General features: G+C 36.5%; 1 protein-coding gene across 1 annotated transcript in view; it reads right to left on the bottom strand.

Moving 5' to 3' along the window:
* Window positions 1–19167, bottom strand: part of FAT2 (FAT atypical cadherin 2) — a 1015713-nt gene that overhangs the window by 25480 nt on the left and 971066 nt on the right. Inside the window, exons 23-24 of the mRNA XM_044069413.1 lie at window positions 11349–11502; window positions 9759–10300 (exon numbers count right to left, since the gene is read on the bottom strand). Of these exons, the coding sequence (XP_043925348.1) occupies window positions 9759–10300; window positions 11349–11502 (696 nt within the window). The remainder of the gene's footprint in view (window positions 1–9758; window positions 10301–11348; window positions 11503–19167) is intronic.

Raw genomic sequence — 19167 nt, forward strand, 5'->3', positions numbered from 1 at the left:
TATGTTTGTGATCATGAATAAACAAATGAATGAATGAATAGCTATAATGCATGGTTATCTTAATTAGTGAAGCCTTTTATCTGTTTTTGAACCGTAAAAGAAAGACTAAATCTATACATCTATATAGCTATATAGATATATAGATATATAGATATCTATCTGTCCCAAAATGAAATATTGTCAGCCTAGCTATCTGGAATTTTATAAATAATTACATATAACTTGTGAATATTAATATGATTTATATAGAAGTGTGACAGAGGGAGATACTGCCAGCACAGCCGTCTGGAATTTTGTAAATGGTTATGTGTCATTTGTGAATATTAACATGATTTATATGCTTGTGTTACAAATGTATTAGAACTGTATGTCATATAAGATGGTTTGTACAGATGTATGCTGAAGAGATATGTTTTAGAGTACTCAGCTTAAAGATGTATCCACAGTGTACCCTACTGGAAAAGAACAGAAATGTATATGAACTATTGTAACTGTATAAATGTATATGTTTTAATAGTGGGAACTGGTACATAGAAGGTTAACTTGCAAAACTTCACAAAAATAGTTGAAATTAAATTATTTTATAACCGCACCATAAAATCAAAAGTAACCACACTTCCTATACAACTAGTGCAACAGGAGACATGGTGTCTAGAACTAGAAGTTTTTTGTATTATCTTTAAATGTGGAGAAATGTAAATTATTTTACGACTTCTTCCATTTGCCTTACATCTAAGAGAAGTCTTTGTTTATGTATTTTCACAGAGAGATGTTAAATGCTACCAGCTGCAGTGGGGGTTTTCACCTGGGATAGTCAGATGACAAGAAGTGATGTCATGCTGCAAGTATCCCAGCAGCAATATTTGAGATATTAATTTAAGAACTCTGTAAGAGAGGTGGTGCATTTTGTATTTTGTCTTTTGACCTGACAGCATCAGCTGGGAAACCAACTCACCATATCTGCATGTTGTTGTTCTGTAAGTAAGTTAACTAGGGTACAGTAATTTCTCTTAAAATACAGTTAGGAATATAGTGAAGTATAGCTTAGATGTTTTATTTATTTATTTGAGACTGTCCTGCAATGTTGTTTTAAATATTTCTGGTGATTCTGAACTCTGATGTAACAGTGATTATTTACTGAGTATTTTCTTGTTCTTTTATTATTTATTATTAAATACATTTAAACCATTCATTGTGGATGATCGGGGCAGAGACACATTTATGTTCTGTGAGTACCTGCATATTTATTTGGTGACACTGTGGACCACTCCTAATAGCCTTGCTCTTGGTCAAGCTACCATTTGGATTAATAGTAACATTACACACTAAGATTGGACATCCTTTGTTAAGGCCCTTAAAGTAGCTGATAACAAGTTGCTGGCGGCAGTCAAAACTGGAGCAGAGATAGTAAACCTGTGCCAGCCTACCCCAGGTGTGTTTGTGTGTGTGTGTGTGTGTGTGTGTGTGTGTGTGTGTGTGTGTGTGTGTGTAAATCAAATCTCAAAAAGTGTGTTTGCCAGCTACTTGGCAGGGACACAAACCATTGGTTGGACAGAGAGGGTGCTGGAGGTCTTGGCTTGGCCATTCAGCTCATATCCCAACTCCTATAGCTATGCTAGTGGGGAGTCTTACTGATGATCTGGAAAAAGAGGGAAAAACCAGCCCAAGACTGACTGTGATCTCTGTGTGCTCTTAAGGGAAATTGTACTTTACTGTGAATGTACTTGTCATCCTCCAAGTGTGTACATCCCCCAGTGTTGCCAGTGGTGAGGATTGAGGCTCCTTGATTACTGGGTCAGTGGTGGGGTGTCACACTATCTAGAGATAGATAGATATCTATATAGATATATAGATATAGACAGACAACACATTTAGTTTTCCAGCCTTAAGGTCAGTGCACACTTTCCTTAAGGAAGAACAAAACAACAAAAAGGGAAAACAAATTGTATTCGAATGATTGCTTTTGATACTCTTATGTACAATCATGTCAAATATCACTTTGCATTCTTATTAAAAATAAAAAAGAAACATTATTCAAGCTGGCATTGCTTGTTTAAACCATGATTTACTAAGTTATTTATTTATTTATTTATTGACATTTGTTGACTGGGAAAGTCCACTGGGTTGGGAACCCATTTTCATTGGAGGCCCGGGGGAAAACACTCCAAAAATAAAATATATACATATGTAATGTTGTACAAAGAAATATAAATTACAAACACAAAAAATATGAAAGTACATTTGTAGAGGCTATATAGGAATTAAGGAACTAGTGTACAAAAAAATTTGGACTGGAGGTCCAGATTGTGCAGAACAAAATTCAGCTATAGAAAATTAATATAGGAAACTATAGTAAAAGTTCTTTTACAGGAAGCATGAAAGAAGGGGAAGTACTAGTTAGAAATGAGAGTAAAAAAAGCATTAAGTTACTAAGACAGAGACATAGCCGCTATTGAAGGTGGTTTAGCCATGGGGCTGCAAGGGCAGGTATGAATTTTGTGATACTGAGTTTTACATTCAGATTTAAAGATTTTTAGAGTCCAGTTGAGTAATAGAGGAGAGCAGAGCATTCCGTAATTTGGCAACAGAGTAGGAATAAAGGCTTTGTCCAGCTCGTTTGTTGGGTTTGGTTATACATAGATGTTGTTTGTTAGTAGAATATAGACTCCGGATTGGGGAATATGTTTGAATTATAGTTTGCAGACTGGCACACTTTTTTGGGTTGTAAATTAATTTATGGGTGAGAGCTAGTTGGGTGAAATTTAGGTACTGGGGAAGTTCAAACCAACTGAGTTCATTTATGGCCAGGCTGTGGTGTATGCGATTAGGCATTTTAGAAGCAAATGTTACTATTTTATAGTAGCATGATTGTAGTTTGTTCATATGTGACGTGTGTAGGTTAATGAAAACTTGGCTACCATAAAGGAGGGAAGGGAGTAGCATAGTATTTGCAAGTTTTGTCCTAGTGAGCTTGTCCAACTACAGTTTATGTCTACAAAGTTTACCAAGCAAGGTTAAAATAAGTCTGAACTTCATCAGATCTAAATTATACACAGCAGTAACAAGTAATATATACTTTTCTATTTCCATGAATATAGTCATGTAAACTCCAGTGAAGGCTTTACTCCAAAGAGCACATAAAAAGATCACATTGAATGACAATGACTGAAACAGTTGTATATTCACAGTTTGCATTTTTGTTATATTAATATAGTATATAATGGAACAGACAATAGTGAGACTATACTTTGTGTCAAATGCTATGATGGGAGAGGGGAGAAGACAGGTAGTTATCAGAACTCAAAAAAGAAATCTGCTGATAAGGGCAGAGGTGTAATTAGAATTTAAGAAATGTGTATAAGTCTAGAAAGTCTTTGAGAAAAATAGTCAAGTGAGCAAAGTGCCTTCAGGTCTGGTATTAAGACAAGCAAAAAGAAAAACCAAGTATGGAGATATGTGTGAGAGAGTGTGTGTGTGTGTGTGTGTGTGTGTGTGTGTGTGTGTGTGTGTGTGTGTGTGTGTGTGTGCGCGTGTGTGTGTGTGCATGAAGATTCCCAGGCTTAGAAAACATAGGGGATAGCAATGGTCAAAGATGAACCATACATAAGGACAGAGTCATGCCAAACCAAAAAATATGTAATAAATGCATATACATATGGATATAGATGTAGCTATAGATAGACACCTACACACATATATCTACATAAAATAGTGAATGTTCAACTAATATGTATATGCAGTTGTGTAAAGTAAATACTTGTGTCTCAGCTTGTTCAGCTTGTGCCCACTGCAGCACTATTATTTTAAGGAGCTTTGCCCATTTTTGTTAATAAAATGAAGGCTTCTTCAGATTTGACTATGCTAGCAGGTACTAGCATGGCAGTTCACACTATTGATCAGATGCATCATGATATGAACAATTCAACTTGACAAATTAATCTTCAGATACCAAACAGAAGTAAAAGAGTTGCAATGGAAGTAAAAGTAAAAATCAAAAACTTAACCTAAATTTCATATAATAAAAAAAAGTTAAAACATCTAGTACTAAAAATAAAAAAATAAAAACGAAATTCAGTCATATACATTAAATAATAAAAGCAAGCACACATAAAAATATTTGTGTTACTGTGTTTTAGTTAAAGCTGCTGTGCTTCAGTTCTTTAACATGAGGAAGCTCTTAATGGAGCATGACCTCCCTACATTCGCATAGGTTTCTTCTGTGTGCTAAGATTTCTCCCACATTTCAAAGACAAGCATCTGAAGTGTTTCTCCCTGGGCCTCCACTGAAAATGGGTTTTGTCCCAGTTAGACTTTCCTGGTAAACAAATGTTAAATAAATAAATAAATAAATAAATAAATAAATAAATGTATGTATGTATGTCCGATTGAATCCCAGCTTCCAAGTCAAACATGCCATTAGAATTCTTTTTTCTCTAGCTTTTCATTCAGATTGACTTGTAATTAAATTGGCCTGAACTGAGTTTCTCAATGAGATGAAAAACAAATTGTCATAGTTCCTGCAGACCTGAGCATGCCTAGACAACTGATTATTCAATTCCTTGAGCCTGTTGACTGAGAGGTGGTTGGTCACTCTTATCTTGAGAAGGTCTGAGAGGTGGTTGGTCACTTTTATCTTGAGAAGGTTATTTGTTTTTCCTATGTATTCTGCATAGCATTTTCACCACAGAGCTACTACTGCAGATTGTGTGTGTGTGTGTGTGTGTGTGTGTGTGTGTGTGTGTGTGTGTGTGTGTGTGTGTGTGTGTGTGTGTGTGTGTATAGGTTTACTATTAAAATCTAGAAATGCACTTCGTTGATTTTCGTCACATCAAATATATATTTTCAAACACTTAAAAAAAATCGAAAGTAAACTTTGCAAACCTGTAAAAACAGCATCTGAGTGGGAAATGTAGTTCAAAGGTTACATTTTCAAAGCATTGAATACCAAACCATCAATGTTAACATGTTTTGAAATTTTGATGTGAAATAATTTTTATTTTCAACATTATACTTCGGCAACATGATTAAAAGCACAAGTGCATATCCAGATTTTGATGGTAAACCTATATATATATATATATATATATATATATATATATATATATATATATGTGTGTGTGTGTGTGTGTGTGTGTGTGTGTATCTTATATTTTAAACAAACAGGAATAATTTAAGGAATTAGATGAGTTATGAAGGTATTAGACTGTAAAAGTTCTTCAGCGTGCACATCTGCAAATGACTGTTACTATAATGGAAGCAACGCAGTGTGTATGTGTGTGTGTGTGTGTGTGTGTGTGTGTGTGTGTGTGTGTGTGTGTGTGTGTGCAAGTGATCCTATATATCCACTCACATACATACTGTATTCTCATTCCAACATCAGAACAGGTACAGCTCAGATGATAAAGTTAAGAGCTGAGCTAATAAGCTATAATGCCATTCTCCCTAAGTCATTGAATAAATATCAACAATCCAGCTCTTTTATCATTTCTAGGAAATAATTGTATAATCAATATATTTGTTTAGGCTCATTACATTTATTTGGCACCTTAAATCATACAAATGTAGACTGAATTATTATCTGTTACTCATTATTACTGTTATAAAAGCATGTATAGTGGAAACAATATGTGCATGTGTGTGCACATATACTGTATTTACACACACACACACACACACACACACACACACACACACACACACACACGCACGCACACGCACACACGCACACACACACACACACACACACACACACACACACACACACACACACACACACACACACACACACACACACACATACAGTCAAGCAAACTAAACTACTACTGTACTCACAGTCAAAGAAGGGTGGATGGAAATCATATTTTTCTTATCAAGCACTACTTGCATTGTCACACAATTACCTCATGATGGCAGCAATTGTTTGCTTTGAAAACTGGGAGCTTGTCAGACCCAGTATTTGCAATTCTACTCTACAGGAGCTACAAGCCAGAAAAGACTAGCTTAGGTCTTTTATTTTCGTTTTTGTTAACGTGCTAAACTTGAGCATAAGAAACTGCGATTTACGTGATAAGTAAGTCACTTAACTTTTAGTGATTAGAATTACTCCATGTAGCTCAGGAAACTGAATCTAATCATTTTGAAAATAAAATATTTGGATGAAATCAAACTGCTTTACGTGGTCCTCTATTTCTATGCAAGTACATTTTGTAAAAGGAAATAAATACATAGTAGCAAACATAACTCATAGACTGGGATCCATAGACAAGTTGTCTGGTAAGCACAGCTATAGTTGGTGGCATTTGTATTAAGCAACTCTGTCCTGATTTGTAGTCCCAAAGCTGCCTAGGGCTGAATCCTGCACATCCTGAGACAAAATCTTTGCAGAGGGTACAAGGTTTCTAAGGCAGAAACTCTTTTGAAAAACTATTTCCGAAGTCAATGCTGAGCCCATGTGCTGTTTTCCACCAAATATGAAAAACTGAAGGAGCCAAAAAATGATCACTGGTAGTCTAGCATCTAAAGCCCAAATCAAACAGAAGTCTAAAATAAGAGGATAGGCGGACATATTGTTTACCTTTACAAGTGTCTCGGGTATCAACATGACTTTTAAGCCCACCTTCTATGCTACATGTAATACACAGAATGTTATCTACCTTGCTACCTGTAATCAGTGCAATGGATATTATGTAGGAATGACATCGCGTAGACTTAAGGATCGTATTTACAACCATGTCTACGATATAAGGAAGAATAACCTTACTAATGCTCTAGCAATGCATTGTTATGATAGACCTCAGCATAGCTTTAGCTTTCAGGTTTTGCAGGTCGTAAACCCAAATAGGAGAGAAGGTGACCATGTAGGTACCATTGAGATGTTTGAGCTAAGATGGATACTGAGACTGAAAGCCCATTTACCACCTGGGCTTAATACGGTGGTTAGCATCCGTCCGGTTCTTTTAGGATCTTTATGATATGATGATTGCATCATCCACTTCTCTGTTTGCTTCATCATATATTTTATATACTTAGACTGGTATATATATTTTGAGCTTATTATAATATACCAGTTGTAGTATCTTAAATTGAGGGTAGTATTTTGGCACTTCTAGTTATGGTTTAGATTTGTATCCTGACACTATTCATGCCCTGAATCATGATTATGCAGTGATATTCTTTAATACGACATAGGCTATATGAATTTTTGCCACATAATAGCCTTATGTACGTAAAGATTTATATTTTATATTTTGTATCTTGTATTGCTTACAGCAATAATGTGAATATTAGATAATAGTTGCTTGTGAATAGTGCAATCAATAATAGTTCGGAAAGTGCAATATGAAAGTAGTCAAACACATAGAATGTATATATGAGCATATTTTCTGAATGTTCCTTAGTTTTGTGCTGTTGAACATATTTTTAACATTTCATGAATTTTGATGGATTTAACATATGTTTCCTACTTCGTGATTATTATTGTTAGTTTGTAGATGCCTGGCACCAAAGAATGAGATTCCGTTGTTATGCATCTATTTTGTACTGTGTCATAAATTAATCGGACGTCTTTAAATACGTCCGTATCAACTAGTGAAATGTTTCTAACTCTAATATGGTCTAATTCATGAATTAAGATAATTTATTTTTAGTTAATTTATTTTTTGACTAGTTGTTCTGTTCGAAAGGTATAAGTATGTCATATTGTAGTTTCCAGTGCTACATTTGCGCATCTGGATTGGCTCCAGCGGATGTTGCCCTTGATCCGTAATTGGATTTAACAAGAAATATTTTTTATATGGGTCTAAAAGTGATGGATAGAGCAAACAATAATTCCTGGATTTAGGTTGCTTCAGGAATCATATGTTGTGTATGCTTATACAACTGAATTTTTTAGATATTTTCTGGGTTTTGCCAATCAATGTTTTTGAACTGTAGGCTCGTAATGGAAGCCACATATCTTAATGTTTTAATATGAGCGTTAGAAATACTATGAATGTGTCTTTAAAAAAGTTGTAGGATAAGCTGTTGTTTTAATAGTATGAATGTTAATTAGTTAATTGTCTAATTAACACTGACTTTTGTATATAAATAGTGAGCTTTTCTTGTGTAATTTGTAACCTGATGAAGCGCACCTGTGTGTGCGTGAAAGCGCTCGTTTTATAATAAAAATAGTTTTATTCTTTTTTCATGGTGGTTCCTAGCAGTTTTATTTATCTTCATGTAGCTCAGGAAGCTGAATCTAATCATTTTAAAAATAAAATATTTGGATGAAATCAAACTGCTTTACGTGGTCCTCTATTTCTATGCAAGTACATTTTGTAAAAGGAAATAAATACATAGTAGCAAACATAACTCATAGACTGGGATCCATAGGCAAGTTGTCTGGTAAGCACAGCTATAGTTGGTGGCATTTGTATTAAGCAACTCTGTCCTGATTTGTAGTCCCAAAGCTGCCTAGGGCTGAATCCTGCACATCCTGAGACAAAATCTTTGCAGAGGGTACAAGGTTTCTAAGGCAGAAACTCTTTTGAAAAACTATTTCCGAAGTCAATGCTGAGCCCATGTGCTGTTTTCCACCAAATATGAAAAACTGAAGGAGCCAAAAAATGATCACTGGTAGTCTAGCATCTAAAGCCCAAATCAAACAGAAGTCTAAAATAAGAGGATAGGCGGACATATTGTTTACCTTTACAAGTGTCCCAAGTGGAAGGCTTCCAGCTACCTCAAAGAAATCCTATGGTTATTTTGGAAGGTTGACGGCTGGATGGTGACAAGTAAAAATGATAGGTGCTTGAGCAACAAAATATCATTGACCCACTCATCTGCCACGACTGAACTTGTCATTAAAAGTGATAGGTGCTAAGGACAACATTGACCCACTATTTGTGTAAGAACCATGCCACACTACAGTGCCACAAAAGCAAGAAAGACGATTACACAACAGAAGAAATATATTACAAACATTTCAAAGTGATCTAAAATTAAAATCAGCCCTAATCCTAGGCATTGTCACATTTTAAACAGTGAATCTAGACCAGCCCTACAAACTCAAACAAATAAATCAAGTTGTGTATATATGTATGTATGTGTCTTTCGGTTTTTCCCGGTTAGGGGTTGCCACAGCGGAACTCCGGTCTGCTAATGATTGGCAGTTGATTTTTACTTGCCGAGTTGCCAGCCCTGACACACAACCTTCAACGAAGGTATGCCCATTCACGCATATCTCACGCAGAAGACGCTCTAGCTGAGAATCGAACCGGACAGCGTCTTACTGTGAGGCGACAATAGTAATCTGAAAAAGGTAGAATCCTATCCAGTAAGCTACTGTCACTCAGCGTGTTTCTGTTGTTGCCACTGATTTACAGCTACACAAGTGTATTAGTTTTTCTTTACTATCATGGAAAAATGAAATAAAATTAACATTTCTAACAGTACTTTACTATCATGGAAAAATGAAATAAAATTAACATTTCTAACAGTACTTTTAAGAATGTTTTTAACTTTACCTCCCCCAAATCACACAGTCTCATTCATGAGGATGGATTCATCCTTTAATAAATTCAAAAGTAAGGGATGAATGAATTTGAGATGAAACTACAAAACGTACTGTGTGTTGCTTGCCTGCTACAAGTGGTACAAATGAAAGGTAGTGAAAAGAAACAGATATCCCAACACTTACTTTGTTAGATAACTGCAACCGTTAAACAAATATTCATTTTTCAAAGCAATGCGGTATTGTAAAGAAAAGCAGTACTGCTTACCATCATATTCTCCATCCCATGTGCTTTTCAGGATCGATTCATTGTCTGAGTTTGACGGTGGAGGGTTTGGAAGGTTTGGTGCTACACTGCACACCACTGTTGTTCTTTGTTTTTGTGCCGGCCCCGATTGGAAGCTATTAAACTCAGTATGCCCGTTCATTTTGGGTACTTGACTTGATTTCCTGTCCAAGTCATTCTGTGATCCTTTCATATTTCTTAACTCGATAGGCGGCAGTAATTCTGTGCCCACACCAACATTTTTAGAGATGTCATTCTTCAGAAGAAGGTCAGGATCCTGGGTTTTGACTGGCTTGTGTGTTTTTCTTTTACAGATGCATTTACGAAACAGGACGAATATTCCAACCAGTAAGCAGATGCCAGCAACTGCAGCAACAGCCTCATATACATCATGATGTCCACTGATTTCAGGACCATGGACACTGCATTTACCGTTGCTGTTGGTGGTGTTGGCACAGTTTGTATCATTGGAGCATGGATCCTTTAAGCAGTCATCTTCACCTAAAGGACCACTTTTCTCACAGCTGTAATACAAAGGGAGAGAAGAGTGAATAATAAATAGCAGCCCTGAATACAAAGGTTCTGCTAAGCTGTGACTCCCAGGTTGCATTACACCCTTATACCAGTAAATATGCAGTGACCAGAGGAAAGCAGCAAAACACAGTTCTTACCATCAATGTAACAAAGCTGGGACCTCAACCAGGATTCTTTTCCATTTTTAAAAATGGTTACATTTATGCACTGATTTATGCAGAATGCACAGACATGTTAACTGAAGATTATGTGAACCATATTTCATGAAATAGAACTAAAATAAGGACAGAGTGCGTATGTTAAATTATGTACCCTAGGGAGGGTCCTAGGTCATGGAACAGCTAAGTGAAGATTAACATGTACAAGGTCAGAAAAAGAAACCACGAAGCAGATTTTACCAAACCAAAATGCAAAAAGACATGTTTTTGAAGGGGGATCAACCCCTCTAGTACTATGTATGTGAGAGACTGTTCCCCCACATTTTCATTGCTTTGCCAACGTTGACTTCACTTTCATAGAATATGAGTACTTGATTTTGCAGTTTTATAAGTATTCGCCTACTCTGGACATGTACACTGGAAATGTTTTGCTCTAACCTGCTTTTGAGATTCTGCCTTTGACCTCATGTTGCTCTACTGTTTTGCATCCTAACCCATATCAGAACTCACATTTCGTTATACAACACAGACAGGTAACATTCAATATTCATTCCAGAATCTAAATTGGCGAGTTACTATGTCTTAGAGATAATTTAGTCTGATTTTGGCCCCTTTATGTTATATGCTATATTTTAAAATACATAATAATGCAGTAGCCTGGTGCTTCATTTTTACATCAAAATTTACAATGTGCTACATTTACTGAAATGTTCATAATAAGAATTTGGTAGCTTAAATTCATTCCCCTACTAAAGTTATGAAGGATACTCTAAATGTTTACAGGCATTAACATATTACTGATAAAACATTTTGTCTATTTCTATGTTACAAATTTTACATGGAAATAAATTGACACACTAAGGTTTTGGAAATGCAGTACCTGGGACCCATATATGGAAGGAAGCAGTTGCAGGTAAAACCTTCTCTCATTGGCACACAGGTACCTCCATTCTGACAGGGATTTGATAGACACGGATTGTTATCAAATTCACAGACGTCTCCAAAAAACTGTGGTAGGCATAGGCAGAAATAACCTAAATGTATATATGGAAAAAAATGTAAGAAAACACACAATAAAGTAAATAGCTTAATATAAAAAAATGTTTAATTTGTAAAATTTAATTTAGCAAATCATGAAATGTGATACACAATCGCATTGGTAAAAATTAAAAATCATTACTGTGCTTAACTCATTACATCTGAGTGACACTCCTACTGACGCCTCTAGGAGTCAAATATTGTTTGTTCATATTTGCATGAAATAATTCCAAAAACATGCTCTATACAAGGATTTAAAAGATTTCATCTTTAAGCTTACACAACAGCAAACTTAACTAGATTAATATTTGACCTCTGTCGAGAGCAGATAAAGAGATATTGACTGTTGTTTTTATAACATTAATTTATATAGATATGACTTTCACATTTTTCTAAATATCTCAACAACCACGTTACACAGCCAAAACTCCTTGGCCTCATATGAAAGCTCTCAGCTACATGAATAAAATGCTGTTGACAGTACGTGTGTAACTTGAGTGGTTGCTGAGATATTGTAAGTTGTTTACAAAGTATTACAAACATAATAGTTATTGTGTTTACTGTGACTTATAAAATTCATTTTAAGACCTAGAAACTAAATAATGCTACCACTATAAAAATAATTTGTGCTGAATGGTTTACCATTTATAATTCTTTCATAACCCCTATGGTTTCAGAAATATGAACATTTGTTTGAAATTTGAAGACATAATTTGTTTTTGGCAAAAGGCTTAGGCTCTACCCACTGGAAGTTACAGTGCAAACTTCCTGAGCTCCATTGGAGTGAATGAGTTAAGACTGCAATTTCATTCATTCATTATAGTGATACTTATTAAATGTATGCCTCAGTAAATTAGCAAATACCGAATCTATATCTGAACTTCATAACATCATAATACTCTGTCATTCCAGAAGTCTACTCACTGTCACCTAATGGTTTCTACACCCCTTCTCTATCCTCATGTGTAGGTCTGTAGTTTCACTGCAGTACTACCTTACAGCTTTTTCATTATTGCATCATTGTACTGCTCCTGCTCCATAATTGCCCAGGTTATACTTAAAAGACCTGAACTAGTGCTTGCTTTAATGTAAATTGCTAGTCTATTCTATGCATCACCTAAATTAGTCAGGAAGCTGATTGGTACACCTCTCATTACTATATATTCTTTTTTAATTTCTCCAAATCTTTTGGGTTTCTAACACCATGATGGGAATGGACTGCATTCCTAAGTCAAAGTATGATTAATGTTCATGAAATTAGTATTGTTTCTATATTTGATGTCAGCCAGAAGTGTTCTTTGCAGCACCCACAATCTGCCCAGTATTGACTCCTTCTGCAATTCGTATGGAGTTACATGTATTAGTAACATATCTAAATACGATTAGAGATTCTTTTTTATAAGACCCGTTGCTCCTACTACTACTGGAACTTTCTGGGTATCTTTCTTCCACATTGCTCTCATTTCTGCCTGCAAATTCTGATATTTTATAACTTTGTGTCTCTCTGTACGCAAGACACTGTAGTCACTGGGTGTAGTGATTTCAATGACAATGCTACTTTTGTCTTCTTTTCATGGACCACTATATCTGGTTTTCTTGCATCTATCTTTTGAACTGTTGGTAATGGGTGATCCCATGTGATGTAGACTTCATAATTTTCTATGATGCTTTATAGCTCATGTTTCCAGTGTTTTTCAGCTACTTCAATATTACAATGTTTGCTCAATCCCCAGTGCAACAGTCTTGACAAATTATTATGCCTTTCAGTATGCAGTCCTTCTGCCATTAGTATGTCACAACCAGCAACAAGGTGTGCAACTGTTTCCACTTCTGTTTTACAAAACCTACATTTGTCTGTTTCTCCTACATGTTCAATGGACTTTTTAAACCAATGTCTACCTAGTCCACTATCTTGGGCCACCAATATTAACTTTTCATCTTTTGGTTTGAATTAGCCTCTCCTTAACCATTCCTGTTTTCAATTCTGATCAGCTTGAGGTTCTTCCAGGAGTTTTCCATACCTGCAGCTACATTTATGCATTTTCCACATTCCTTACTTTCTCATCTGATCCTTCACCTTATATTCTTTCTTTTGTTTTTTGGCACATTCAGTTGCTGCCTGACTTGTATCTACTTTTGGTTTGATTTCCATTCCCGCTTGATGCCGATATGGTTCTGCTAGACTAAGAAGGGAAGTCATCTTAGATTTATTCTCCTCATGTTTCAAAACTTTCACTATATTTGGGTCTTGTGAGGTCAGCAGATATGTATGCAGTCGCACAACTCCAGATCTATACATGCAATCAATTTCAAGTAGGCCCATACCTCCTTCGGAGCGGGGAATATATAACCTTGGTATGCACTGATGTTTATAAATCATTTGGAGAGCATGAAGTATCCTTCTTGTTTTCCTGTATAATCTATCCAACACCTTTTGAGGCCAGTCAATCACTCCAAAACTGTAAGTTAGGACTGGAAGATCAAATTGATTTATAGCTTGAATTTTTTCCTAGATGTCAACGCTGTTTTCAGGAGTTTTATTTGCATTTGTTCATGTTTTATTATTGATCCTTCATCAGTTCCCAAATATTTATACATTCCCTCTTGCTTAAGTTTCTTTTATAGCACATTCTTGTCCCAAACTGATGTTTTCTTGGTGCTGCAGCTTTTTTTTGCTTTAAAGGTTGCTTTTGCTTTGCACATTTATCAAGACCAAATGCCATTCTTATATCATTAGAAAAAGTTTTAACTACTTGCAGCTGTGCTTTCAGTAACTCATCTGATGAGCTATACAGTTTTAAGTCTGATGACCCTTGAATACTTTTTGATAACCCCAAACATTCTCACACATAGTCATACCTCTCAACCATCTAGATTTTAGCAGAATGTCCAGATTTTTAGTTCATATTTTTGGTATGTTCCTCATAAAATGTGTGTTTTTCTGGCAAACCACTGGAATTATATGAGAACTGAAGCCACTAAGTAATTGCATACATTTGAAATTCAGACTTCAAATCCTTCAGAAAATGTATGTTAAAACAAAGTCTTTTACTTTAGCAATGTTCTAATTTTATAAGAGCAATATCTAAAATATGGCCCTATTTTTATGCCTTTGCCTCCTCCCCCCATTTTGTCAGGCTTTGTCCAGATTTCTTGCACTAAAAGGTTAAGAGGTATGGAGGTAGTTGTCTTTAAATGCCCAATATACCTGAATAAGATCTCCTCTTAGATATCTATATGAGGCACTATATAAGTTGAAATATTTTAGTCTTCCACAGTAACCTAAATTTTCACACCTATGGATGCCATTTGTAGAGTTCTGCTGTACTCTTTCCAATTTATTCATGCTTGTTTTCCTTTAAGGTTTCCATATTACTACTACATATTCTAGTATGAGTCTAATATAACTTACAATGATTTCATCATTTCTGATTTCCTAGACATTATATATATTTTTTATAAAACGTACAGTTCTTTAATTATCATTAAACAATCGGTTGATAAAATTAGAACTCAAAGCTGGACTTACCCATATACCCAGGAACTTAAATGAATCTGAAGTTTCAGATACTGTGTGCTGTATTAAATATTCATCTTTCAATCTATTCCTCTCAAATCTCATATGCTTAGTTTTTGATGTACTTATTATAGCTGTTATTATTTTATCATTTTGAAGGTGGTTATTATAGCAATAATCCACACCTGGGTATGGGTAATGCTGGATTTTCCCATGGTTGGTGTGGTTTGGTCATGAGGGCGAAGCCCAAGTGGCTAAACAAAGACAACCGTGGGTAAATCCAACATTACCCACACCCAGAAGTGGGTTATTGCTATTATACAATGACATTATTTAAGAAAAAAAATAATTACTTTTTTTAAATAATGGCATTGTATAATGCCTCCTTGCTGCCCTTCCGCAGCTGTCTGGTATTCTGCGGCAGTTCTGATGTATTGTGCATGCGCATGCCTATGCAGTACATCAGAGCTGTGGGCAAAAGCAAGGGAGAAAGCAAGAACTCTGTTGCTTTTTACAAACTGGCTCGCTATGTTAAAGGAGTTTAACATAGTGACACAGCTTTAAAAAAAGCAACTGAGAATCTCTGTTGCTTTTTTTAAAGCTGTCTCGCTATGTTAAACCCATTTAACATAGCAAGACACCTTTAAGAAAAAAGCAACGGAGATAGGAAGATCTCCGTTACTTTTTTTAAAGCTGTCTCGCTATGTTAAACTCATTTAACATAGCGAGACAGTTTGTAAAAAGCAACGGAGATCTTGCGTTCTCCATTGTTTTAAAAAAAGAGTTATACTAATGGAAAAAGTGCGGGCGACCGGACCTTTTTCCATTAGTATAACTCTGATTTACAACGTGCACGCTGACCAATCAGTGTGCACGTTTTAGAATATTAATGGGGGGGGTCGTTGTATAATGATCTACTTTCAACATAAGCATGCTAATACATGGTTTCAAGTCTCAACCTTTCCAGTTCGGATAATAATTTAACTAAAATAATCTTTATGATTATTTTTTTTCCACAAGATGAAAGTAAACCTTATGGGTCTGTATGTCTCTGGGTTGTCCTAGTCTTCTTTCCCTTAATGATGGTTTTAACAAATGCATGTCTCCACTTTTGAAAAACTCCCCCATACTTAAATGACCTAGTGAATAGCCGATATAATGGTACTGTAAGTTCATGCTGAAGTGCTCTCACATCATTATTACTAATTGGTCACCTCTCTGTGTTTCGTTTAGGTTTGCATAGTTCTGTTTCAGTCTATCTGATTTAATTATAGTATCAGAAGTTACCTGGGTGTTACTCAAGACAATTTATCAGCCCCCACCTTGCATAAGATTTTGTAAATATTTCTAAAATGTTTGTGTTTAAGAATACATTTTAAAAAGTACCCAAAGTCTATCAGTTTGCATGTCTTTACTCCTACCACATCTTATATAACTACAAAGTGGCTTCTTATTAGATTCAATATCTTCAAATAAATTTTCTTCAAATTTTTCTTGACCTCATCTCATTTTATGTTTACTTTATCTGTATAGCTTATTTCAATTTTCAAAGTTATAGTTCAACCTCCTTTCCATTTATATTTTCTTTTTGTCTCTCGCCTTGTCAATTATCTTATTCTTAAGGAAATACTTACTCCTTGCCTTGTATAACTAGATCCTGATGATAAACATAATTTTTGGTGTCTTGCATTCTAACAATTTCCCTTTTAAAACTTGTCACATACCTTCTGCAGTGTTTTCCACTGACCACGTCACTCCTACAAGTTTTATATAGTGACTGTTTTGCTTCCATACAGTCTGCTATTAATCTTCCCCTTTGTGTAGCCAAACTGCCTTGCATAAGATTTAGTAACTATATGTATAATGTGTTGTTTGAGAATAAATCTGTGTGTTTTTCTGCTGTTTCCTGAAAACCCCCCAAAAAAAATATTCTCTTTTCCCGCCTTTGCTGAACTAGATTAGTCCAGATTTCAGGTTTTGCTGAATTCTGGACTGTGGTATATTTTCCTGTGTTGACCATATCCTTACTTGGATAGGAGGAAGCTTCTCTGTTCACCAGTGAGACTGGGAAGCTTTGAGCAGCCTATCTGTCCCTGGAGGAGTGGTCTCAGCCCTGAAACTAGTAGCTTATTGGCCGTTTTGGGTCAATTCCTATCTCTTTCAGTTTCCCTGCTTTAAAACCCGCATTTGTGCGGTTTTGCACGATTTTGCGCATAACGCAGCATCGGGCAGTGCCGCTTAAACTGGTTTAAACTATTCCTGGCTCCACAAAGTCTACTCTTCACTTTTTCCCTTAGAACTGTTCTAAATCTCAAAGTAAGCACTCTATTTTCATTCTAAAGTCCTGCAGTTGCTCGTATAAGTAATCTTATAAGTAAACACTAATAAACTAAAGCACTACACCTTTCTATACTCCCTTTATATACTTGGCTCCCTATTGGTCCTTTTTGATCAGTCAAAAAGTAGTTCCTTACACTATTCTGGCATGTCCAAAAGTCAGTTTCGGGTTTACTCTCCAGTCCAGCTGGTGAATCTGGGAATCTTGAGGCAATGTTACAACTCCCTTATGTACACAGTCCCCCTCTCCTCCTCCCAACAAGCTCAAATATATGTGAGAGATGCAACTATATAGCCAAACTGGAGGCTGAGCTCTCTCAACCCAGTACTGGCGTAGTCAGTCAGGAGGAGAAGGTAACCACACACACCACAAATCCAGTCTCACATAGACCTATCGCAACAGCAAATCAAACACATAAACACACAAACACATACTTGGAGGCTCTAAATAAAAATCTGCCCAAGCAGAAGAGACCTCCAAAGCAGACATCCAAGCAACCGCTACCCCACAACAATACCCACATATCACATAGTTCACAAAGTCAGTGTGCCACACAGTCACAGCCCTTAAGGCTAAACAACACACCTAATACACTTGTAATAGGTGACTCTATTGTCAGACACACTGATGTCCCACTCACCAGGCTGAACAAGGAGAAGGTCACTGTAAGCTGCCTGTCGGGTGCCAGGATCTGCCACATAACACAAGCACTCAGGTTACTCTAAAGCAAGTACAAAGATGACTCCGTCATTGTCCATGCTGGTATGAATGACCTGAGACGTACCTCCCTGGACTACATGAAAAGAGACATAGAGGAGCTCTCTGATGATGTAGCCCAGGCCGGTATGACCCTGACCTTGAGTAGCATCTTACCCTCACCAAGAATGATGCCACAGTATAAAGACAAAATGATCAATTTTAACAATTGGCTAAAGTATTGGTGTCATTCAAAGGGGATCCAGTGTCTGTCAGCCTGGGATGACATGCTTGACAAGCCACGTTGCTTCACTAGGGACGGCTTGCACCTGTCATCCCTGGGCTTTTGAATACTGGCTAAGGCTCTTGCCACCCCCATAGTGCCTTTTTTAGGCAAGGCTCAAAAGACAAACCCACCTCCATAGACAACACAAGGAAAAAGAAACTAAGGGTAATGCTGCTCAACGCCAGAAGTCTAAACCTCAAGATGCACGCACTCGAGGTTCTCCTCAGTATGGAGAATATCGATATCTGTGCAGTAACAGAAACCTGGTTCAAGGCTCCCGAGAGCACCCCAGCACTACCAGGTTATACCTCATACCATGCTTTTTGGCCCCAAAACTCAGATCGAACCACAAAAGGAGGGGGAGTATCCATATTCATCAAAGATACCCACACCTCCAGGTTAGTGGCACTGCACGAAGCATTGGAGACCATCCATGTGCAACTAATAGTGGGCACAACTATCTTTCAGTTTGTAGCCTGCTACAGACTGCCCTTTCAAACTCAGGAACCCCACTCGGCTTTCCTGAGAACACTGAAGAATATGAAGGTCTCTCCAAACACCATTATATTGAGTGGCTTCAACTACCCAAAAATAGACTGGGGGCATTACTCAAGCCCCAACACCCTTCCTCAATGGTTCCTAGAATTTATAAACTCAAATGCTATGGGCCAACTGGTCACCACTCCCACAAGAGGGGAAAACATATTGGACCTGATCATTACCAACATGGGGACTCTATGTTCCATACCAGAGGTATACCCCTCATTGGTAAGATCTGAACATAAATTAATCTCACTGGACATCCATATCCCATCCCCACCCCC

This window comes from Protopterus annectens, chromosome 4.part0, assembly GCF_019279795.1.
Source record: "Protopterus annectens isolate FY-2018-M chromosome 4.part0, PAN1.0, whole genome shotgun sequence".
NCBI classification, from domain to species: domain Eukaryota; kingdom Metazoa; phylum Chordata; order Ceratodontiformes; family Protopteridae; genus Protopterus; species Protopterus annectens.